We start from the raw sequence: 25089 nt of genomic DNA on the forward strand, positions 1-25089 counted from the left end.
CTGTGAAACAAATACTGCGATTTTAGCTATGAATAATCAAAATGGAAAGTCTCATTAATTCTGAAACGGCTCTCAAAGGATTAATATTGTACCTGTTTGATCAATACTTCATTATTAAACCTTTACAAAACTGCCATCGAGCACCTGTGGGCTCCGCATAATAACCTCAACTAAACATGATGTGGGTTCAAAATTAGGGCACCATGAAATGCAATTAGTCCTTCAGTTCCCCTGAAGATAAAATATCCAAAAGACTACCAGAAATAAATAGAATTAAAAATTATTCAAGTCATCATGAATTATGACACCAAAATGTTTTTTTGATCTCGACAATGCTCCTCCTATATATGTCAGTAATCTGCATATAATCAAGTGTGCACTTTACAACTGACGAAATGAGCATCAGTTTATGCAATTTGGGATTCAAAGGCATGAATCGACCATGTCAGCAAGTCTGACCTACCAATCCTGTTAGTCACCTCTTGCAACAAGGTTGGGTTGGTGAAGACCAATCGTAAACCTGATCTTAACCTGACCCTGAAGGTTTATGTAGCAGTTCAGAAGCTGAAGGTGTTAAAAGGCTGATCAGCAAGTAATGGATATTGACGCTCTGATATGAACAAATAATAAATCAATGTGTTCCTTTTCACACATCTGGAATAATGGTATGTAATGTAGGTTGTGAACGGTTACTTATTTGCAATGAACATTTTCAGTATCACACAAAATTCATATTCATGGATGGAGCTATACCAAGTTGATCAAAAACGGATGTGCTGATATCTAGATTCATTCTCACCTGTGCAAGTAATACCTTGGTTGTGTATTCCACTTTCTACTTTAACAAATTATCCTTGTAACATTGCCTTCATTCCTTTTAGAATAATCTATAAAATCTTGCATTACTACACCATTGATGACGATAACTTATCCAGAAAATTTCTGTGTTCAATTTCCCCCAGAAGCAATATTTATCAGAATGTTTACAAAGCTGGACACCAAATATGGAAATGTGGATTGAACAATTAAACAACTCATGCATTTTTTTAACTATCCTGGAATGTCAATATTCAAAATGAAGCGAGCAAGGTTGTGTGAATGTTGGGACACCCAGTGACAAGCATTTAAATTGGTGTGTGACTTTCAAACCCAGTAGTTTATAGTAAGCATTAAATATACAGTATTGTGATACTGAATGGCAGTGCTAGTGCATTGTCAGGTACATTCAGCTGATAATACGCCATATTTTAACACAAATCTAATGAAACTGCCATAACATTTTTGTTGGTGGTTTCAAAAAGCCATGGCAAAGACTGTATTGAACAGTGGCAAAGACTGTATTGAAGAGATAGCGATTCTCTTATAACACATGGTCATTCAAGAACGAATGCAACAATACTTGTTCAGTACTATTCACATATAGAAATATATATATAGAAATATATACACACACACACATTTTAGTCCCTATCAAAAGCATGTGAGTGGGCTAGTCCAAACTTGCTAGTCCTTTTCAGTTGTGTGTGTCCTTGAGTACTGTCAAGCTGAGCTTTGTGGTCTCAACAGATTTGTACCCGACTCAGTCTACTGGTTGTGTGTATGTGCTTGCAATGTGTGCAGATGAGTGTAATGATTGTATTTAAAAAATAATTCACAAGGGAGACTTGGAAACAGTGTCAGGGATCAATTTAGTGCTTTGTTACTTGCACTGGTGCAACCCAACATTACAAAGTGCAACCTAGTTATTTGCCTAACTTGAGAAATAAATAAATCAACAATAAATCTAACATTATGACATTTTTCATCTAAGCTATGAATAATTCAGTAGCACATTTCTTTCATTACATATTGCGATGTGCAGTGCAACTGGAATTTGGCTGGTACAAATAGGTTTTTATCTTAGGTTGCACCTGGTGCAAGTAAGTTAACGTCTCTTAAATTGAGCCCTGCAGTGTTTGAAATAAATGATAAATGTCAAAGGTCTCAATTTGAATACTGAGCTGTTGCAAAAAATTAGAGTAATACAGACATTTCAAGTTAACACCAATAAGCTGCCATAATTGCACTCATCAGTACAGTCAACCTAAGTCAACCTTATGCAGGAACATATCACCAGAACTAGGTGACATATTCCTGAACCTCAAGACTGGCTGTGGGTCAAAACAAGAATAAAAAACAATGCATGGAGATAAGCTGGTAATACAGGATTACATATCTTCATGCGCAGGCTTTATATTGTGGCACAATCAGATTTTATATTCATGACTTTATGTCAAATCCTCCATATCAAGAGCTTATGGATGCCATTTTCAATGATTAGTGCTCACCATGCCCAACAGCACTCCAAATACATTAAACAGCTCATGGAATGACCATATGGCTCATGAATACACAAGCAGTGTTCATTTAGAACCACCATAGAGTATGTATGAATACTGTTTTGACAGTGTTGTCCAGAAACGGAAGTGAAGCTTTATCGATCCAGAGCTTTGTTCAATCTTGCCAGTAATGCCCAAAATTTCCATGGTTCAGTTTTGATGGAGTCAGTAAATTAACTTGAGAATCAATCATAAACAATGTGGAATATTAAACAGAAAATAATAATTCTCTACTTGTTAATGAAACAATGGCGTGGGTCAATCAAGTAAAATGTACCTGCAGTCATTGGTTAACATTCTGTCAAAAACAAGTACAACCTGTCAACAAGCATGCTGCTGTTAATGGCAGGGGGCATCCAGAATGCTTATGACACTGACAGTAGCTCATGAAAAACAAGAATTATCTGGATGGATTTGGTTATTTTAAAGAAACCAAAATACAGAGACGGGCATTGATCATTTTTGTCCAAACCCCCACAACACACACAAAACAACCATAACATTGAGAAGAAAATATAACAAGAATGATTGAAACAATCCCGTCGAAGAAAAGAGGATTGTCAGTCCCTTGGAGGTTTCTGTAGGTACTATATGGTCTCATATAAAGGTGCTACAAATATAACATGTAAAAAACATGATTATTTTTTACACAAATTGTGTCAAATGCACAAGACTCCTGTCATGTGAAACCTTAAGAAGTGGCTTCACACTTGTCCCCATTCTTGGAAATCCAACCAAGGCCGAGAGAAAAGCAAGTGATTTCATGGAGCAGAGCCCAACCCAATCAGCAGTTTGTTGAAGACATACACCTGCCGATGATGTCTTTGACTGAAGAAATTGAATACAGCAGGAAAAAAGCCCATCTAATTTCGCCACAAGACCTCAAAACAAGGGGAGAACCTTGAAGATCATTGTAAGTCCTTAACTGAGAACTGTTTGAATTGAAATACTTATTCAAATACTTATATAGGAAACTGTCATAAAAACAAAATTAAGACATAAATACAATCCAACAGGTATTGAAATATAGAAGTGCAGTTCAACTATTTCAGATAACCATCATGTTTAGTATATGTGAGTGAGTTTGGTTTTATGCCGCTTTTAGCAGTATGACGATGGGTACACCAGAAATGGGCTTCACACATTGTACCCATGTGGGGAATCAAACCCAGGTCTTCAACGTAACGAGCGAACCACTAGGCTACCCCCACATACATGTTTAGAAAATGTGCTTCTTGATGGTTTTGTACAATGATGAATGCTTTTGAAAACAAGAAGTTCACTTGAATGACACTGAGAACCCTAAAACTAGTAAAAGCTAAGAATGGACAACTGAACTAATTTTTCCTCTAAACAACCTTTACCACCTTCTACAGATTTTGTTCTTAAGGCACACTCACAAATATGACAGCAGCCTCAATCAGGTATCTGCCAGACAAAGCAATGACTGATATTAATAGGTAAAGGTTCATTCTATCGCTGTATACAGACATAGAATAACCCAGGCCACAGATTCTGACTATCTGATGCAGTAAGTCACTCTGCTTGCTACTGTTTCTAACCTGGAATCCAGCTTCACAGTAATTGACTGAACTCCTTTTACCATCCCTAACCTCAAAGAAACACATGAAACTGATTAATAACATACCACTGTACATTACAACATATGTAGTCATAATAATACTCAGCTGACGACACAATAACACGACAAATATTGTCCTTTATCATAATAATCAAACAGCACAATATTCATACTATCCAAGCTTTGAACCTTTATATTGTGATACGCAGTGTAATTTGTATGCACTGTATCACCCTTGTATAGTATCGTCTCAACATACCTCCTGATACATACATTCCTGGCTTTCTTAATACTTCTACTTCACACACTTTAATGCATAAAAGGTGTGTTGTATCTTGGTATCAAACAGCCTTGCAATCAATGCTGCATTACAAGCATTACCAACAAATACTACTGCTACTGATAACAATAAAAGCCATTAAATATACATAATATAGTCACAATTCATACAACAAAATTACCCTGACATATACTAAAAATCCAACAAATCAATAAAACAGTGCAGACATACTCATCTTTCATTGCATAACATGATAGTTGGTGCAAATCAAAGAGTGTAAGTTTCCCAGAAAAGACCATTTCTCAAAAGGAAAGCATTTTCTGTCAATCAATATTAAACATCTATGTCTTCCAGACCCACAGAGAATCTGCAAACTCCTCTGAAAATATGCGACAGACATAACAGTGGCATTATTCAGTTGTACACGTTCGTTCTTCTGTCCCAGGAACAAAAATGTCACCTGGACGAAAGTTGTACACTTAGAAACATTGTTATCAACATCGATCACAGTGTAACAAAATTATCCAAATCAGCACAGCTCCAAGTTTTTCATTCAGACGAAGAAAGCCGTCTCGCTCTTTTCACAAGTTATAAGTACACTTCAACTTTTGAGTCGCTTGTTGGCTGTTAACATGGTTAATATTTGAAAATGAAAGGCACTCCAAAACTGATCTACAGTATTTTTTTCGCATGTATCAACGTTTAGTTACTTGGGATGTGAGATCGATCGGCTGAATAATCGATAACATGATGTAATCTATGTTTTGGACCATATTTCAGAGTAAATATCACTGTTGCCGACACTAAGAAGATCCACGAAAAGTTATTGAAATGACTTTATTCGTTGACAAACCAACCAATGTTATTCGTGTTTTCAACCAACACCATTCACACACGAACACGTGCTTTGCAGATTTTCATACACCTACATCTCTCCCATGGTCACAAGTTTATGTACACTAGAAGTGCGATATGAAAGGTTTTGAGACTAAGGGAAATCAAATATGACCCATATTGATAAAGCGAAGCAAGCACATGTCAAGCAACGGTAGGGCTTCGATCACAGACGAACCTTGAACACGCCATGTTTATTACAAACAGGAGCAGTATGGTCTGTCATAGCCGCCGAACTAAACATGGATCAAAACACAAAAATACTGCAGATATCGTACAAAACTATGCATAGTACATGTCAACTATATGTATCGTTTCTTTTGCGCCAAATGTCAATCATTTCTTATACCCAGACTGGCTCAAAATGGCCGAGGGTACAACCGAACGGCCACAGCCACAAAAATAGTATGAGGTGACTTACCGTTGAAAATGGTTATTCACTGAATCTTCCGTACACTTTTCGGGTAGGTTTCTAACCAACAAATACCGTGTTTCTCGAACCATTTCTTCTTTAACTACATGGTTTAATGAAACAAACGCGTTCCATAAACCTATCCGCCAGCGTGAGTATACATCGTTGGATCGTTTCGACGCGCTAGGAATAGCACAGAGAGAGAAGTGACGTCATAGCTTTCAGATTCTGTTCCGACCTTTCATCCAGCTATAGCCTGTTTCATAAAATACTCCCCCGAGGCGGTGGCGTTGTGTTTGTTCATTGAGGTCTGAAAGAGACATGGCGGAATATATTATCCTGTTTTCAACAGATTCTCGTGTTTAACAGTGATCTGTGTCTTTTTGCTACATATTACTGGGTAGTGTACACTTCCATATGTATTCAGTCCCAGACTACTGCTATGATATATCATAAAAAATTAAAACACCCCCAACCGTGAAAGTACCTCGAATACCGTAGATAATCTAAGATACGTATAAAAGTGTAGTTAACGAGGAAATATTGAAAAATTATCCAACAACCCCAATATTTGTGGTGCGACTAGATTGCTATTATATACCGCCAAGAAACAATAGGATGACTATATTTGTGATTATTTTCACAGTTAATTGATTTTCAACGCCATGATAACAGCAACAACATTAATATGTTTGATTTTTTGGTTGCATGTGACCTTTAACAAATCGGTTCTTTTCTTAAAATGGAACTAGAATCAGTACGATTGAAGACATAGCAAATTCTGTTTGATTCCCTCTAACACCACATCCCACGTCTGCTCACTTCAACGTGAATGTCAGTCTACAGTTTAGTGATTGGTCTAATTAAACTAGACAATATGTCAATACGAAACATAACCCTCATTTCAACGTAATACCATGGCAGGACATTAGCAACGGAGTTTAAATCATTGCGGTTGTGGTCGAAAACCAAAGGCCTTGGTCAGCGCTCACACTATCGATCACTCGTTGTCATATATTCAGTCAGACTTCCTGTACCCCGCAGTAGCTATATTTTTGTTGAAACACGGCCTAAATTATGACAGGGTGAAAGCAATCTTCTTCCAGTACCATCTCGTACCGTACATTTAGGGTGTCACTGGACGAAATAGTGGTCGAATATTGCTATAAGCGATGAAACACCCATCGGGAGATGGTTACCTAAGTTGGAAAACCTGTTCCTCATCCCTTTCTTCACTGAATAAAATATGTTTAAATCAAAATCAACATCTGACCCGGAAGACGTGTTAACCATTAGGCTACCCCACCGCCCTACTAAAGTTCCTGTAAACAGTTCATTTACCAGTTTACTTCATTGCGTTTATGGATCTATAAACATAAGGACCGATGTCTAAACATGCACACAGTGTGTTCAGTTTTACGCCGCTTGTAGCAATATTCCAGCAATATCACAGCGGGGACATGGGCTTCACACATTGTGTCCAAGTGGGGAATCGAACCTGGGTCTTCGGGGCGTGACGAACGAACGCCTTAACCACTAGGTTACCCACCACCCTTACCTGCATACAGCCAACTCTTATAAGACTGACTGACTGAGTTTGGTTTTAAGCCGTTTTTAGCAATATTCCAGCAACATCACGGCGGGGGACACCAGAAATGGGCTTCACACATTGTACCCATGTGGGGATTCGAACCCGGGTCTTCGGCGTGACGAGCCAACGCTTTAACCATTAGGCTACCCCACCGCCCCTCTTATAAGAAGGTCAACAATAATAATTTATTTGATAAGTCATTTATTAATTAACGCATAATTTAGACATGAAAAAGTGACAACGTTCGGCACAACAATGTACTTTTTTACCCACTCATTTAAAAATCAGCCAATGAGGAAACAGTATTTTAAGGAAGCACGTGTTTGGTTAGCCATTAAAACGTCAAGGAATCAGACATCATTGAAACAATTGATGTTTGTATCCGTATACCCTGTTTAGCGCACGCCATGTGGGCTATAAAACGAATACGCGCACGCACGCACACACTCAGCTTCACTCTGGTGTATATTTCCTGAATGGTTTCTGAGTGTGTTTAATTTTCGCTCCAGAAGATACTGATGTAAAACATATCCTCTTACGTAATCCCCGTTGTTTTCCTTAATTCCTTTTGATGTAATCCCTTACAGTTGATATTTAGCTCTTCGTAGACGTCGTGGATAAAGAATAATGCGATTAGGTCATTCAAAGACACGTTTAGTTATCACATCCCAATCCTGGATCGTCGATGTAAAGTCTATTATATAAGTAGGCAACGTGTTGGCACGCCTGTTGTGCGGCAAGTCAATGAGACACGTGACCTGCGATTTCCTCGAGCCAAGACGCATGCGCAAATCCGTTCAGTTCTTAATGACCACGCACTGAGAAGTAACACACAGAATGTTTCAGCCAACAGACCTGGTGTGTGATAATTCTCAACATGCCTTGTGTGCAAGGCCTAAACCTCCCGGGGGTACGGTGCCCCGGCCCACGGCGCTGTGCGGAGTTGCTTCCCTCAGTCAAACCAGAACCCGATGATCGTGAGTTCCGCCCCAATGAGTCACAGCTGGTATATAACTGTGCTAGTGGAAAATGGAGTTCAGGACCAGTCGTGTTCATCAGGCTCTTCAACCAAACAACGAGTGAGTGAGTTCAGTTTTACGCCACACTCAGCAATACATGGCGGCAGTCTGTAAATACTCCAGTCTGGACCAGACAATCCAGTGATCAACACCATGAGCATCAATCTACGCAGCCGGGATGCGATGATATGTGTCAACCATGTCAGCAAGCCTGACCACCCGATCCCGTTAGTTGCCTCTTACTACAAGCATGGGTTACTGAAGATCAAATCTAACCCGGATCTCCACGGGTCTCTTCAACCATTAAAATTGGGACGTGGTGATATAACTGTCATTACACATACACACGACACCTACGAACGCACGCACGCATGCACACACCACCCCTACAATACAGGTCATCCAGTTTTCACAGTGCAAACCTCATTATCCCCACCCCCACCCCCATTCCTCAAAGCGACCAAGCGTGATGTCCGAGGACCAACATATCTGTGTGGTTGGCACAGTTAATATAAACATGGTTTGGTTTCCTCAACCATTTTACCGAAGAACATGACTCAAGATGACGCGACGTGTGTCGTGCGATCGGGGAAAGCCACTTTTATTGGTTAGGACATTATTTTGACGCATGCAGTTTTGCGACATAAGACACATACATTAATATTTTACACATATCGTAATATTTTCTCTTAATTTACACATGAAATAATATACAACAAAGATAATTTAACTACTCGTTCAAAGATGATATTATTACACTATTATCATATCTTTTTTAAAATCACTTAATATTTATCGAGACAAAAATATTGTGTATGGTGAGCACTTTACAATAGGTCTTACGGTAAACTCTGTGCCTGTTCACCGGGCCTCTGTTTCAGTGTTGGAACGCCAAACGAGACGATAAGTTCCTACTCAAACAACACGATGTGTCACTGATACTGGCTAGACACTAATACTCACTACAGAACGGACAAATATCATTTTTAAGTATCCATTCCAGTTAACAGCATGGACAAGCAAGCGTGCAGGTAAATTATGATAAAATGATCGACAGATGATTCGCCAGAAGCCGACTGTGTTGAAGATGGGCGACAAAGACAATATTTTATTGTAAATTAGAATTTGGAATATGTCACAGAAATGGCGACAACTATGTTCAATACTTCATCTGTATACAAGGAAATGAATATACCAGCCAAAGTTACCTGGCTCATGAACGACATAATATGAAACAGACTATATACCTCGTGATTTCGGACGAGACTGGCCTACTTTCTGTGTCCAACAAACAATACTGGTAAATTAGCTCCCGAGGTTTGGATTATAGCTTTGAATGTCCACAGCAGCAGTTTTATTCACGGGTGTATACATAAACTGCTCGAAACAATGGAACAAGTGGATTTCGCCATATGTGGTGGCCAAATCGTTAATCCTGCCACAGGCCTCGATGGAAGGGGGAGTGTAGGTATACGCAATGGGAAAATTGCAGTGATCGACATGGACTCGTCCGTAACCTATGACCCTCAGCATGTGGTCCGCGCTGACGGGTACATTGTGATTCCTGGGATGATCGATTGTCACGTGCACGCCTATCAACATGCAACTCCGTTAGGCATAAATATCGATGATCATTGTCTTGCACGTGGCGTCACGACTGCTGTCGACGCTGGTTCGGCAGGTGGGTGTGGCCCTTATCACACGTTTGTGGATTGCAAGAGAAAATTACTTATCGGGGGGAAAGCCTGCTTACTATGTCAAAGCGAATGATGCAAGTTGAAAGAATTATGTGATTTGGGTATGGCATTTATGTCGGATATGCGTACAAGGCAGAAGATGAAACGAGGCAATAATGATCTCAGGGAAAGAAGCTCAAACCGACTGCTTACGGATATATAGGCCTACCATCACGTCTCAAACGCGCTGATACATGTCGCAATGCCCGATCTAAAAGTGCACGGTATCGAATTTCTGGCTCAATGAGGGAAAAGTCTTTTGTTGAAGCTGTCCGCAGACAGATTCGCAAATTCAGTAAAATACAATATTTCAACATCGTACAATATTTCCACGGGTATTTATTGTTTTCACTACTTCTACTACTACTACTACTACTACTATTTCAACATCGTACAATATTTCCACGGGTATTTATTGTTTTCACTACCACTACTACTACTACTACTGGGGCGGTGGGGTAGCCTAGTGGTTAAAGCGTTGGCTCGTCACGCCGAAGACCCGGGTTCGATTCCCCACATGAGTACAATGTATGAAAGCCATTTCTGGTGTCCCCGCCGTGATATTGCTGGAATGTTGCTAAAAGCGGCGTAAATACTACACTCACTCACTACTACTACTACTACTACCGCTTCTACTATTACTCCTGCTGATACTGCTGCTCCTACGACTACTACTACTACAACTGTTGTTGCTGCTGCTGTTATCCATGCCTGGTTACGCGTCAACTCACATGTGTCCGTTTCGTTTGATTTAGAGTTCAAACTTTCGATTACGTCAGTTTGTTAAGATAAGTCGTAGCGCTAAGCTGGTTGTGCATGTAGCCCCGGATGACTTTGAGGCGTTTGGTTGCTTACGAATTTGTAAGAATTCACTTCAAACCTTCTTTATGGCGGTACCAATCTAAAAACAGGTGTGAATGCTGTAAACCCGGTATTTCCGTCAATAACCCCATAACAAACGCAGATGAAAGATACCCTTGCTTGGCTATTTTCACGTTTTACATTGTGACGTCACAATTCACTGAATATGACGTAACAATGGCTTTTAATGTCCCACCGACAAGGCTGGTGAACGAACCAATCAAACGCCTCAAATTCTGCAACAACAATTAGTCGCGAGATAATGCTCTTAGAGTTACAAATGTCCAAGAATCATCTTCGCTGAGTGGGACTTGGCGCCATGATCCGCAATCATTGTTTTATTCTGAGGAGTGAATATGTCCCCTGTACCCTAAGTTTTTCGTAATTTCCGAATTAAATGGGGATCGGGTGGTCAGAGTTCGTGACAAGGCTGATCGCCGGTCGTCGTGACCCCATACCCTGCATCGCCGTTTCCCTTGTAAATGTCACTTCATCCATTTTGTTTTGGGCAGATTTAATTTTATCTGTCGTGGCCCAACGGATATTCAGTGTTCGTTCGTCACACCGAAGAGCCAGGTTCGAGTCATCAGATGGGTACAGTGTGCGCTCTCTTTTGAACCTTATTATTGATGAGTGCGACATTACATCGTTTTCATACTCGCTGATGCTAATTGAGTAGTCTGGTGCTCAAGGCGTTTACTGGTCCTGATCAAGACAAGAGTTCAATCACTAAAGCAGTAAAAAACAACACCAACCCCCTAGCCTAGTGGTTATATCGCTCGCTCGCCACGCTAGGGATCCGGGTTCGATTCCCCACATGGGTACAACGTGTGAAGCCCATTTATGGTGTCCCCGCCGTGATATTGCTGGAATATTGGTAAAAGCGGCGTAAAACTAAACTCACTCACTCTACCCCAACACGAACACAGCAGCGAGAAATTTCGGTTACCAACTGTTATGCGTAATGATAATAAATGAAGTACCATGTTTTAAAAGACAAATATACAATTTTCTTAAATAATTGTAAAATTTAATACAAACAAATCGAAAAATGTAAATTGTAGCAGAGGCAAAATAGTTAGCCACGTCATATACATGCTAGATAAATATATGAATAATACATTTTGAATTAATAATTAAACAAGGGCTTAAAAAACATTTACAGTTTTGCACAAATCTATAGCATTGTTATGACGTTTCCATAGCATCCATAGCGTCAATAACATGACAATATCAAATGGCCTTACGAGTTAGATTTAGAAGCTTGAGATGTAATCATTGTACCGTGCCGCGACGTCTCCAATTTCCGTCCAATATTAAGAATAAAAAAGGTCATGTCATAAAACTTCTCATGCCGACACGCCTCTATTTAAGTCATGGTTATATTTAGAGCTTATTCACCTTCCTGGGGAAATCCTTTTGTCTGCATACATGTATCTGTAACTGTTTCCCGAGGTCTATGTATATTGACTGCGTCATCTTTTGATCAAACATATTGAGATGACACACGGCTTTTTAAGAAACATACAGTTGGCAGTACATTATGTGGACTTGACACAAACAAACCCTGTGAAGCGGCAGTAAAATACAAGCCGAATAGTTGAGATGGTTTTCTTCAAGATTGTTGTAAATCATAACGACTACTACTACTACTACTACTACTACTACTACTACTACTCCTCCTCCTCCTACTACTACTACTACTACTACTACTACTACTACTACTACTATGCTGATACTGCTGATACTGATGCCGTTGTCAATGCCTGGTTTCGCGTTAGCTCACAAGTGTTGTAAATCATACTACTACTACTACTACTACTACTACTACTGCTACTCCTACTACTACGTGTAACATCTTTAATGCGACATTCCAAGCGTATGCTCATGGCACAATACTATTACCTCGGTTAGTGGATCAGTGTGCTCTCTATTCTCAACTCCCCGGGGAACATTCAGCACAAGCTGCCGTACGCTGCATCATATATCTTGCACATACTGTTTCATCAAGCACTCCGCAATAGAGGTTGACTATGACATTGCTCCTGTCAGCAAGTGAAATAAATACATCCAAATCTAACAAAAGGAAAAAAACCCCACAAATTTCGTTTCAAATTCACATGAAACCTTTAACGCTCGTCTAGACAAGATAAAGCATACTTGTACCGAGAAATGTGCAATCATTCTACAGACGGGCCCAAAATACCTTTGCGCGCCACGTTCTATGATTACGTAACATGCACTGCACCCTCGCCAGTGACGACAGTCTACGTGCATCAATGGTGACATTATCGACGGGGATTGCGTCCGTGGAAAACTGAGCCAAAGTTAAATGTTACACGATATTCTCTGGAGACCCTCGTACTATACCGAATGTAAACCGGAGTCGCCATATCCGCAGCTACCGATGTCGATGAAAGGTTACATGGCACCGCGGTCGGGCAGACAGTGTCTGTTTTCGGGAGTATTTTTTCCCGAGGGTGTTTGCGATATTTCCTGTAGGGTAACCGCAGAACTGTCTCCTTCCGAGACCGGTGACATTTATTGTGCAGACAATGGGATTTTTCCTGATCAGATGATTGAAAATATTATCCTAACAACATATAATGGGTCAAATTCTGAACCGTGTTTTAAGTCCACATGAAAGTATATTGGTGGTATTTGTCAAATGTTGCCCCCTGTTATAATATATAGAGATAATTACACGAGTAAGTGTGTCATGCAACTTAAACGAAACGAGTGTGAAATTTTGTAATGCCCGAGCGAGAGCGACGGCAATATATATTTTTGGACGAGTTTTGTATACGTCATATGACACATTTGCTCCAGTGTAATAATTTCTTTATTATCCATTTTATTCATGTACATTTGTGCAGTAAAACACGGTAAGTGTGACGGCCCTGTTCATTGACGTCACGTTCAACTGTTTAATGACGTCACAGACAACGAAATACAGAAACAATGGTTGCTAGGCAAAAGTGATATGTGCACATATGATATATAAAATGACACTGGTTATGTTTCACCATTTCACCATATGGGTAATAAATCCATATGGAAGTATATGGGTGGTATTTGTTATCGGGGTAAGATGACAAACAATCAACCAACCAGTCGACACAAAACACCAATACTTTTTAATCCACTTTTGAGAAATGAAATAGTGTTCAGGATCTGTTCGAGCCTCTGGAGATCCGGGTTAGAATTGGTTTTCAGCAACCCATGCTTGGAGTAAGGGGCGACTAACGGGATCGGGGGGTCAGGCTCGCTATTCCAATCGCGTAGACCGATGCTCATGCTGTTGATCACTAGATTACCCGGCCCAGATTTGATTATTTACAGGCTGCCGCCATACAGCTGGAATATTACTGAGTGCGTAAAACAATTAACAAACTAACCTGCAATATCTGTGGTTACTTCATCAATGGCGATGGGTACCCTCCAGTGGTAATCTCCGAGGCCAAGAGGTAAGCACAGAGTGTGAAGTATGTGTATATTAAATTTGCTAATTGGTACTGATGTGTCGAATTCAGCGACTATAACGAACACTCTTCTAACAAACTAACGGATGTAACGAACTGTTTTGGGGGTCCCATCCATTTGCAATATATTCCAGTGGAAATGGGGGTCCCATCCATTTGCAATATATTCCAGTGGAAATGCGTAGAACGAACTACTTTTATTACAAACTAAAATTAGTAGACCCTTTGAATTCGACACAACCGAAGTTTACGGTTGAGGGTGTTGTACAGTTGTTGTTGCGGACACATTGTGAAGGAGTTATGATGGATTCAGTCCATCGATTCGGTGACTTAAAACAAAAATGAACCGGCGAAGACAGCATCATGTTTAATCCATTACACGGAACGCTGACACTTAGTTTCCAATTAGCATTCCGTTGCATGCATATGCACTTCGCATACTGTTGAAATGACAGCTCATGTGAGAAAAAGGGCACCCTTTCTTCACAGCTGCACGTGAAGATCACGTGGCACGCAACTGCAACAGCTTTGTTCGATGTTCGGGTAGCTAAGTGCATACATGTATAAAGATGCCGAGAACTTGATCTCCTCTGCTGATTTCAGCCCACGCAAGTTGAAACAATTCCCTCTTTCATTTGGAGTCTATTGTTAGATATTCTTATGTGATTCTTGGGTATTTTCCACGTAGTTTACGGATAGACGTAGTACCAAGCAGTCTTAGCGCTACGCAAGTCGTAAGTTTTAGTTATAGTGTGGTATGATTACCTCAGCGCTATGATTGTTTTTTAACAATGACACCCAGCCTAAGGCGTAGACTAACGGTTAGGTCTCTGAATATATAATTTTGATTGTAACAAATAACCCATTTAAAGTGAAAAGGAGCCCAAGGGAGACCAGAGATTGAACCTGGGGAAATCTAGACTTGCTTTATTTAGGGCTTTATCACTGCAGAAAGGCTTGGATGTAGGGAAAGTAGTATAGTTCAGGGACTGCGAGACAGACTACCTAAGGCGTTGTGAGGGTTGCGTCCCTTGGTCAGGCCAGGAAGCTATGATCATGGGTTCGATCCCCTGTTCGGTTCAGGTTTTACTCCCACATCAAGCTGACTGTGACATGAATGTTATACTGCTTAGATCGGTGTTCTGCCCAACTCGCAAGTATTACAGGTATCAGATTGTGAATAGGCAGTAAATGACATCTAAACATCGTCAAAACGGATTCTAAAACCAATTTATGAAAGTCTAAGTGTACTTTAGTAACCTTGTACAACATGCATGATATAAAGAAGTCCATATTCACGTGTAGTCAGACAAGTTTGATGCACAGCCACAGTGGCTGGTCAGATTGTCTATATACCAGCCGTTGAGAAATACGTTTTAATAGGGTTGAGTTAGTGCTTTAAACGAAAAGAATATCGACTCGACTGTTACCCTACAGGTTCGTCAACATTTCCTGGATTAAGGAAGTTCATCGCAGAGAGAAGCCATACTCGGCTTCTGGCGTTCCTTCATATAGCTTCCCATGGACTTGCGTCAGCGGGCTGTTCGGCAGGGGGTAGGTGCTTTACTAGTTGCCTTGAATACATCTCCTCAATCAATACTACATCCCCGATTGCATCTGATTTCCAGTCTGTTCTGCAATATACTCACGGCCTATTCGCTGTCACAGTTTCGGCTTGAGTACGTCCCTAGTGAGTGGGAGTGTAAAAAGGTATCTAATTCTGTACAAAATCCATTTTGATATTCATTAACTGTATTTGGTGTCAAACTGGTATGGATTACCTAGTATGACACACATTTTGGGAAGCTATGCCAAGTCCGATGATGTAAATCATGAGTGAGTGAGCTTAGTTTTACGCTGCGTATAGCAATATTCCAGCAATATCACGGTTAGGAGACACCAGAAATGGGCTTCACACATTGTACCCATGTGGGGAATCGAACCCGGGTCTTCCAACGCTTTAACGTAGATTTTCTAACTTTTTTTTGTTCCAACTGCCGAACTGTTAGCTAGCATTTGCAACATCTCAACTGCGAGTTTGTAACTCGAATGCATTATGTAAGCCGTCTTTCTCCGGATATTAACGATATTTTCGAAGGAAATAGATCTAAGGGCAATAACTTATGTAGTTTGTTTCCTGCCGAACTCTGGTATTCGTATCCATTCTTAGCAAAACAAGGATACCTGTACATCTGCGACAATAGTACGTGTACAGTGAGATAACTTCATGGAGAACGTATACAATGCATAAGACTATTTGAAGACAATTGGCACCGTCTTATCCGGAAGTGTTTGAAGGAAACAACATTTCTCTATAATTGTTATAGGCTCCATTGGAACGTTGGCTGACTAACGAACACAATTAGACTTATCACGATTTTATTGGTCATCAAACTTTTCATCAACTTGAATACTTCATTTCGAGAGAAAAGCAAACAAACAAACACTATACACAACCGTGTATTTGAATAGGTGATGAAATATATAAAATCAATTATTTGAACTTTAAAGTTCAAGTGTTCAGATCATATCTTTGTTTCCTGCTCACCTGGTGAAAACTGAGCCACTGGTTCTTGTTTAAGCGTACATGTAATTATAATTCTCTCCTCTTGACAGCCGCGGGTGGCGAGTGCGACCATCTGAACCAGGTGAATGTGTCCGAGTGTGTCCGATGTGTCACACAGAACACAGACATGATTGTGGGGGTCAAGGTCAGGGTGTCGCAGAGTTGCACAGACAATGGCAGGATAGAGGAGGAGGTATACAGGTAGGGACAGGTAGAGGAGTGGTATACAGGTAGGGACAGGTAGAGGAGTGGTATACAGGAAGGGACAGGCAGTGGAGTGGTATACAGGTAGGGACAGGTAGTGGAGCGGTATACAGGTAGGGACAGGTAGTAGAGCGGTATACTGACTGACTGACTGAGTTTGGTTTTACGCCGCTTTTAGCAATATTCCAGCAACATCACGGCGGGGGACACCAGAAATGGGCTTCACACATTGTACCCATGTGGGGATTCGAACCCGGGTCTTCGGCGTGACGAGCCAACGCTTTAACCACTAGGCTACCCCACCGCCCCTGTAGAGCGGTATACAGGTAGGGGCAGGTAGTGGAGTGGTATACAGGTAGGGACATGTAGTAGAGTGGTATACAGGTAGGGACAGGTAGTGGAGTGGTATACATGTAGGGGCAGGCAGAGGAGAGGTATACAGGAAGGGACAGGTAGTAGAGTGGTATACAGGTAGGGACAGGTAGTGGAGTGGTATACAGGTAGGGGCAGGCAGAGGAGAGGTATACAGGTAGGGACAGGTAGTGTAGTGGTATACAGGTAGGGACAGGTGGTAAAGTGGTATACAGGTAGGGACAGATAGTGGAGTGGTATAGAGGGAGTGGAGTGGTATATGGAAGAGGTATATAGATAGTGGAGTGGAATATGGAAGAGGTAGAGAGATAGTGGAGTGGAATATGGAAGAGGTATACAGATAGGGGCAGGTAGTGGAGTGGTATATGGACAGGGTATACAGGTAGTGGAGCGGTATATGGAAGAGGTATACAGGTAGTGGAGTGGTATATGGAAAATGTATACAGGTAGTGGAGTGGTATATGGAAGAGGTATACATGTAGGGACAGTTAGTGGAGTGGTATATGGAATAGGTATACAGGTAGTGACAGTTAGTGGAGTCGTATATGGGAGAGGTATACAGGTAGGGACAGTTAGTGGAGTGGTATATGGAAGAGGTATACAGGTAGTGACAGTTAGTGGAGGGTATATGGGAGAGGTATACATGTAGGGACAGTTAGTGGAGTATATGGAAGAGGTATACATGTAGGGACAGTTAGTGGAGAGATATATGGAAGAGGTATACATGTAGGGACAGTTAGTGGAGTGGTATATGGAATAGGTATACAGGTAGGGACAGTTAGTGGACAGGTGGTGGATAGATGTATGGAAGAAGTATACAGGTAGTGGAGTGGTATATGGAAGAGGTATACAGGTAGGGGCAGGTAGTGGGGTGGTACATGGAAAGGGTATATAGGTAGTGGGGTGGTATATGGAAGAGGTATACAGGTAGTAGTGTGGTATATGGAAAGGGTATAGAGGTAGTAGAGTGGTACATGAAAGAGGCATACAGGTAGTGAAGCGTTATATGGAAGAGGTATACGGGTAGTGGAGTGGTATAAGGAAGAGGTATATAGGTAGTGGAGTGGTATATGTAAGAGGTATACATGTAGTGGAGTGGTATATGGAAGAGGTATACAGGTAGTGGAGGGGTATATGGAAGAGGTATACAGGTAGTTGAGTGGTATATGGAAGAGTTATACAGGTAGTGGTGTGGTATATGGAAGAGGTATACAGGTAGTGGTGTGGTATATGGAAGAGGTATGCAGTTAGTGGAGTGGTATATGGAAGAGATATACAGGTAGGGGCAGTTAGTGGAGTGGTATATGGAAGAGGTATACCGGCAGGGACAGTTAGTGGAGTGGTATATGGAAGAGATATACAGGTAGGGGCAAGTAATGAAGTGGTATATGGAAGAGGTATACCGGTAGGGACAGTTAGTGGAGTGGTATATGGAAGAGGTATACAGGTAGGGGCAGGTAGTGGGGTGGTACATGGAAAGGGTATAGAGGTAGTCTGGTGGTATATGGAAGAGGTATACTGGTAGTAGTGTGGTATATGGAAAGGGTATATAGGTAGTGGAGTGGTATATGGAAGAGGCATACAGGTAGTGAAGCGTTATATGGAAGAGGTATACGGGTAGTGGAGTGGTATAAGGAAGAGGTATATAGGTAGTGGAGTGGTATATGTAAGAGGTATACATGTAGTGGAGTGGTATATGGAAGAGGTATACAGGTAGTGGAGGGGTATATGGAAGAGGTATACAGGTAGTGGAGTGGTATATGGAAGAGTTATACAGGTAGTGGTGTGGTATATGGAAGAGGTATACAGGTAGTGGAGTGGTATATGGAAGAGGTATACAGGTAGTGGTGTGGTATATGGAAGAGGTATACAGGTAGTGGAGTGGTATATGGAAGAGGTATACAGGTAGTGGAGTGGTATAATGAAGAGGTATACATGTAGTTTAGTGGTATATGGAAGAGGTATACAGGTAGTGGAGGGGTATATGGAAGAGGTATACAGGTAGTGATGTGGTATATGGAAGAGGTATACAGGTAGTGGAGCGATATATGGAAGAGGTATACAGGTAGTGGAGTGGTATATGGAACAGGTATACAGGCAGTGGAGTGGTATATGAAATCAGTGTGAAAGTAGGGACAGAGGGTGGTAATTGGAAGAGGTATAATGGTAGGAAGATGGTGGCTGGAAAATATAGACAGTTAAGAGATTGATGTGCAGTAAAATCCTTCACTACAAATAGGGCTTAAAGAGTTGCATCCCTTTAGTGATTTTGTTACTTCTGACCATTGAGACTGGAACTATTTCTATCCTGAAAACACTGTAGTTAGAAAGGTTCTTGACTGCCACTGATTGTGTTTCTTCAGGAGAGCTCTGGCCGCTTCAACCGAGAGCGGGGTCCCACTCATGGTGCACCACACCATATCCACAGTCCCAGTCGCAAGGGAAGAAGGTCAGTAGGGGCACTTAGGATAAAGAGGATTCGCAGGATGACAGTCAGTATAATGTTCCTGATTAGGGCTAGTAAATATTCTTAAACCGGATGTTCAAACATATTTCACCTTCATCCCAAAACATATGACTTCCCATTTCTGTTAAAAATGGCATATATGTCGCTCAGTTTCTTTAGCGAAATGGGAAGATTCGGGTTGGAATCTGTCTACAGCAACCCATGCTTGTCGTAAGAGTCGACTGACGGGATCAGGTGGTCAGGCTCGTTGACTTGGTGTACACATGTCATCATGTCCCAATTGTATAGATTGATTCTCATGTTGTTTGTATTTTACTTTCGGCAATTTATGAAGTGAATAAGGGGCAAATTTTTTTTTTAAAATTTGGGGAAAGTTTACATTTTGGGCCAATAAAAACATTAGATTTTATTTTTTGAGTGGGGAAAATGAAATTTTTTTTGTTCTTTTCCTTAAAAAATATGACCGGCGGATCTGTAAAACAAGAAATAAAATTGGTCTGGCCTAAGATTTTATATTTATCATATCTGTGACCACTTTCAGGCAAACTGTCCTGTCCTTTAGACATGAACCCTGGTGATATCTACACACATGCATTCATGCCCCATGTGTCGCACGATCCTCGACCAGGACAAGAAAGCTGTTCATCCTGATGTGTGGGAAGCCAGAAGAAAGGGGATCTATTTTGACATTGGACATGGCGCTGGTTCGTTCAGCTGGACAGTGGCCGAGATATGCACCCGCGAAGGGTTCTGGCCTGACACCATCAGCTCTGACCTCCACTGTGAAAATGTGGACGGCCCAGCATACGACCTTGCAACAGTCATGACCAAGATGTATGCCCTTGGCATGTCTCTCAATGATGTCATCGCCTCTGTGACGTCAAAACCTGCTTCCGCCATCAAACGGTCTGAATGTCTTGGATCTCTCCAGGTTTGATTCAAACATATTTCATTGAATATCAGTAGGATTAGCAATGTTGACATTAACTGTCCACTGGTCTTTGTAGCAGATTTTCTTCAGTACAAGATGAAGAAATGAGGTCTCAGTGGCCTAGACTGACTGACTGAGTTTGGTTTTACGCCAATTTTAGCAATATTTCAGCAACATCACGGCGGGGGACACCAGAAATGAGCTTCACACATTGTACCCATGTGGGGATTCGAACCCGGGTCTTCAGCGTGACGAGCCAACGCTTTAACCATTAGGCTACTCCACCGCCCCTCAGTGGCCTAGAAATATTTTGAGATTGAACAAAGGAATTTAAGTTTGTACAGCTTGTAAAATCAATGATAGATTGCCTCTGAACTTAACCGAAATAACCCTTCATGATATAGTGGAAATTTTCATCACTGTTTCAGGTTTAACTTGTCTTGTGTTACTGCTGTTTGGTTAAAAGTGAGCTTGTAGAATTTGAATGAAGTAATATGATCTAATACCTTGTACCTTGTTAGGTGAGCAGAAGTAGACTGACTGAGTTTGGTTTTACGCCGCTTTTAGCAATATTCCAGCAACATCACGGCTGGGGACACCAGAAATGGGCTTCACACATTTTACCCATGTGGTCTTCGAACCCGGGTCTTCGGCGTGACAAGCCAACGCTTTAACCACTTGGCTACCCCACCGCCCCGAGCAGAATTAGAAAATCCAACATGTCTGGTTTATTTTTTATGTGATCGTTTGAACCACTGACTAATTTTGGGCAGCGTCAAACACTAATCGAGAAAAGCATTTTAGTGACTTGATCCCTATTTTTCACAAGATTGGTTGATTGGTTTGTTGTATAACGCCGCACTCAGCAATATTCCAGCTGTATAGCAGCGGTCTGTAAATAATCGAGTCTGAACCAGACGTTGCAGTGATTTTTTTTCAAAAGAATTTTCATGAGTAGTGATCACTATAACAGTTCTGCATTATTTACAACAAACATTACTGGAAACAGACGCATACAATTATTTCATCTTTAAAAATAATTGTGTACAGCTTTGAAAAGAATTTTTTAATACTGATTTTGGGTTACCCAACAGAATAATATTAAGACCATTGTTTATGCCAAATTTGGAAACTCATGTAAAAGTAATGTATAAGATGTAATTGGAAACAATACAGAACATTTTTAGAGTCTGATCCCAACTTATTTTCTGCTCCTTATGATACTGATTGATGTGGATTCCAAATAGCATTATACCTGTCTGCAGGTGGGAAGGGAGGCTGATATCACCATGTTGAAGATTGAGGAATGTGACATCGACTTGGAGGACTGCTATGGTCAAGTTCGGAGGGTAAAGAAACGGATTGTTCCAGTCGGGGTCTGGCGAAACGGCAAGCGGTTTGACGTGTCACCAAATCCAAATTGTCCCAACATTGACAGTATCAAAAATGGTATAAACGCATGGGATGGCACTGATGTTCGGGATGCCACAAAACCCTCGTTGTCATAGAGTCACATGAATGTCATGAGATACAGAAAGTTATTTATATACTTATCAGCCATTATCTTATTACAGAGATAATCAGGGAGTCATTCTATTTGAGAAAACACAATTGTTTACGTTTGTTTCGATTACCATGCAGGATCTACCTCAACTCACAAACATGGAGGTCCCGGGGACCCCTAATTATTATTGCTGGCAATTTGCTTAACGCAATCCTATATTTTTTTACGTTTAGACATGAAAGATAAATTTCGGCGTCAAAAGTACATTTAAACATCTTATAATACAAACATTTACTGGAAAGTGATAACTTTTCAAACCATTCTTGCAAATAGATATCTTTTAATCTGCGTGTTAGTTCTAAAAGAAACTTACCCTCAGCATCAACATACTGATCGTTCCATACAAAACCAAACCCTTTCGAAAATAGAAAATTTCTAACAGAAGAAACCCAATTTGTGTGTCCATTTTTATCGAATAGCATCATCATATTGTAACATTTCTTTGGTAGCCTATAGGAAGGCATCTTCAATAATTTTAACCAGTATTTTATAACTCTGGGTATTTACCATATTCTCCATACACCATTGTATTCATCGTATTGGATTTAACACCAATTGAACTCTTTCGATATCATTGTAATAATTCAAACCCCATATTTCGGCTCCATACAATAAAATTGGCTTAATTTTGGCATCGAATATTTTAAAGTATGAACTTATATCTATGTTTCCAAGAACATTTAATTGTTTAAGGATACCTATCATGACATTTTGTGCTTGCAAACAAGCGTAATTAACATGTGCTGTCCAAGATAAACAATTACTGAAGAACATTCCCAAATATTTGTACGATCTGGTGCATTCTAATTCTTTCCCTTCATACAACCATTTCTCGTTTTTTTATAAACGTCCCCCCTTTTTAAAAGCTACTACTTTAGTTTTATTTCTATGTACAGTTAATTTGTATTTGTCACAATAATTCTCAAGTTCTTGTATAAGTCTTTGTAAACCTGCAAAAGTGCTTGAGAATAGCACGATATAGTCTGCAAAGAGCAGAAGAAAAATATGTACTAGGTCATTGGGTTGCTAATTCATTTATGAAAAATGAGAATAAAAATGGGCTAAGTATACAGCCTTGTCTTACCCCGAGTTGTAGTTCCAAAGAATCTGAGAATTCATTGTTATTCTTAACACAAGCTTTAACATTTTCAATATTGTGTGTCACTCTCTACATTTGTGTGTCACTGTACTGGACACACATTTGCATGTCGCGTAAAACCCTGACCATGATAAGATAGACAATGTGGTAGAACACTGAATTTGAGGCAATGATCAGCACAGCCATATTTTGTTCATTCCAGGTCTTGAGGAGAAATTATTATGGGACACATACAGAGTATAATTTTTGTGATTTTATATTGTGATACTTCTGTAATTCAGTACATCAGTACTTAAATATTCCTGTCAACGAGATCATTATTGATTGTATATTATTTTATTATTTAGTCATGGTATTACTTACTGGAATTTATAAATGTTTGATTTGTTTCATCATACAAACATAAAACATATTTATATTTGATCAAAGTGAAATAAATATACTGCCACGTTTATATTGATTTCTGATATTTATGCTCATGACTAAAATATTTTGACATTGCCACAACCAGCTACAAAACTGCTGATGGGGCATGAATCCATCATTGCTCTCGTCTATTGTTGTCTTTAGAGGTGACAGGTGATCCGACAGGTGACTTGGTTGATTGTGTGAAATTGTACCCAGTGAGTGAGTGAGTTTAGTTTTACACCACTTTTAGCAATATTCCTGCAATATCACAGCAGGGGACACCAGAAATGGGCTTTACACATTGTACCCACGTTGGGAATCGAACCCGAGTCTTAGCGTGGCGAGGGAACGATTTAACCACTAGTCTACCCCACTGATTCCACACAGGGTGGCTAATTATTCATAGTTTCACATACTTGAAAAGCCGGCCAAAACATGCTGAAAACATCTACATGCTTGGCACTGTATGTATGTTTCAGCATGGTGCCACATTGGCAGATGAGGAATATGCGAATTGATCATCTTTGAGTTCATGCATGCTTTTTATTTGTTTTCTTAAGGCCAATCATTTTTATTTCGTGTTTTACAGATTTTTGTTCTCAGAAAACGTAAAGGCAGGAGGGGAACAAAAATCACCAGTTGAAGCAAAAACCCTCATGAGTGTTTCAAAAGGCATTGTTTTTCAAGTTCACACTTGCTGAGGTGCTCCAAGCACTGATTTTTAACACAATGTTGTTAGATAATTCAGTTTAAAGTCTCTAAGAACAAATACTGGTGCTTAAGTGTTGAAGTCGAAATCTCGCACCGTATATCTTATCATTAGAGTTTTATTTCTTGAGTGGGGAATTTTCTTTTTTTTTTATATTCTTCTTGAAAAAATATGACCGGCGGATCCGTAAAACAAGAAATAAAATTGGTCTGGCCTAATAGAAAAATGATGATGACATTTTTGGGTAGGATATTCACTAGGAGTCATAGGAATATGGCTGCAATGTATGAGCCAAGAAAACTCGTCTTACTTGAGAATTCAGTGCAGGTTTGTGTAGAGGAATAGGTTTGACCTATTATCAAAACAGGTAACACTCAACTTTGTTCTGGGTTATTTTACCAACATATATTTTACATCAACACTTTTGTGAAAATTCATTTTGTATGATTGAAATACTGTTTGCTATGATGGCGAGCCTGTGAAGACACTGTCAGGGTGAAGGTCATTAACCAAGTCAATATTACATGAACCTCC

The 25089-nt window shown here is 40.3% G+C and overlaps 2 protein-coding genes across 5 annotated transcripts in view; one reads left to right on the forward strand and one right to left on the reverse strand.

The window, feature by feature from the left end:
* LOC124264696 (msx2-interacting protein-like) overlaps positions 1-5763 on the reverse strand; it is a 52095-nt gene extending 46332 nt beyond the window's left edge. For all 4 annotated transcript variants that reach the window (XM_046699457.1, XM_046699456.1, XM_046699455.1 and 1 more), the window contains exon 1: positions 5556-5763. In XM_046699457.1, the coding sequence (XP_046555413.1) occupies positions 5556-5638 (83 nt within the window). In that variant the 5' untranslated portion in view covers positions 5639-5763. The remainder of the gene's footprint in view (positions 1-5555) is intronic.
* Positions 5764-9267: 3504 nt separating this feature from the next.
* Positions 9268-23892, forward strand: LOC124264692 (deacetylase Atu3266-like). The gene is given in 7 exon segments (XM_046699448.1): positions 9268-9837; positions 15673-15789; positions 16852-17002; positions 19741-19826; positions 20386-20456; positions 20458-20775; positions 22041-23892. Coding segments are annotated over 7 exon segments (1278 nt in total). The 5' UTR covers positions 9268-9545; the 3' UTR covers positions 22284-23892.
* The last annotated feature ends 1197 nt before the right edge of the window (positions 23893-25089 follow it).

Source organism: Haliotis rubra, unplaced genomic scaffold (genome assembly GCF_003918875.1).
Source record: "Haliotis rubra isolate DU_JTF1 unplaced genomic scaffold, ASM391887v1 Scf938, whole genome shotgun sequence".
NCBI classification, from domain to species: domain Eukaryota; kingdom Metazoa; phylum Mollusca; class Gastropoda; order Lepetellida; family Haliotidae; genus Haliotis; species Haliotis rubra.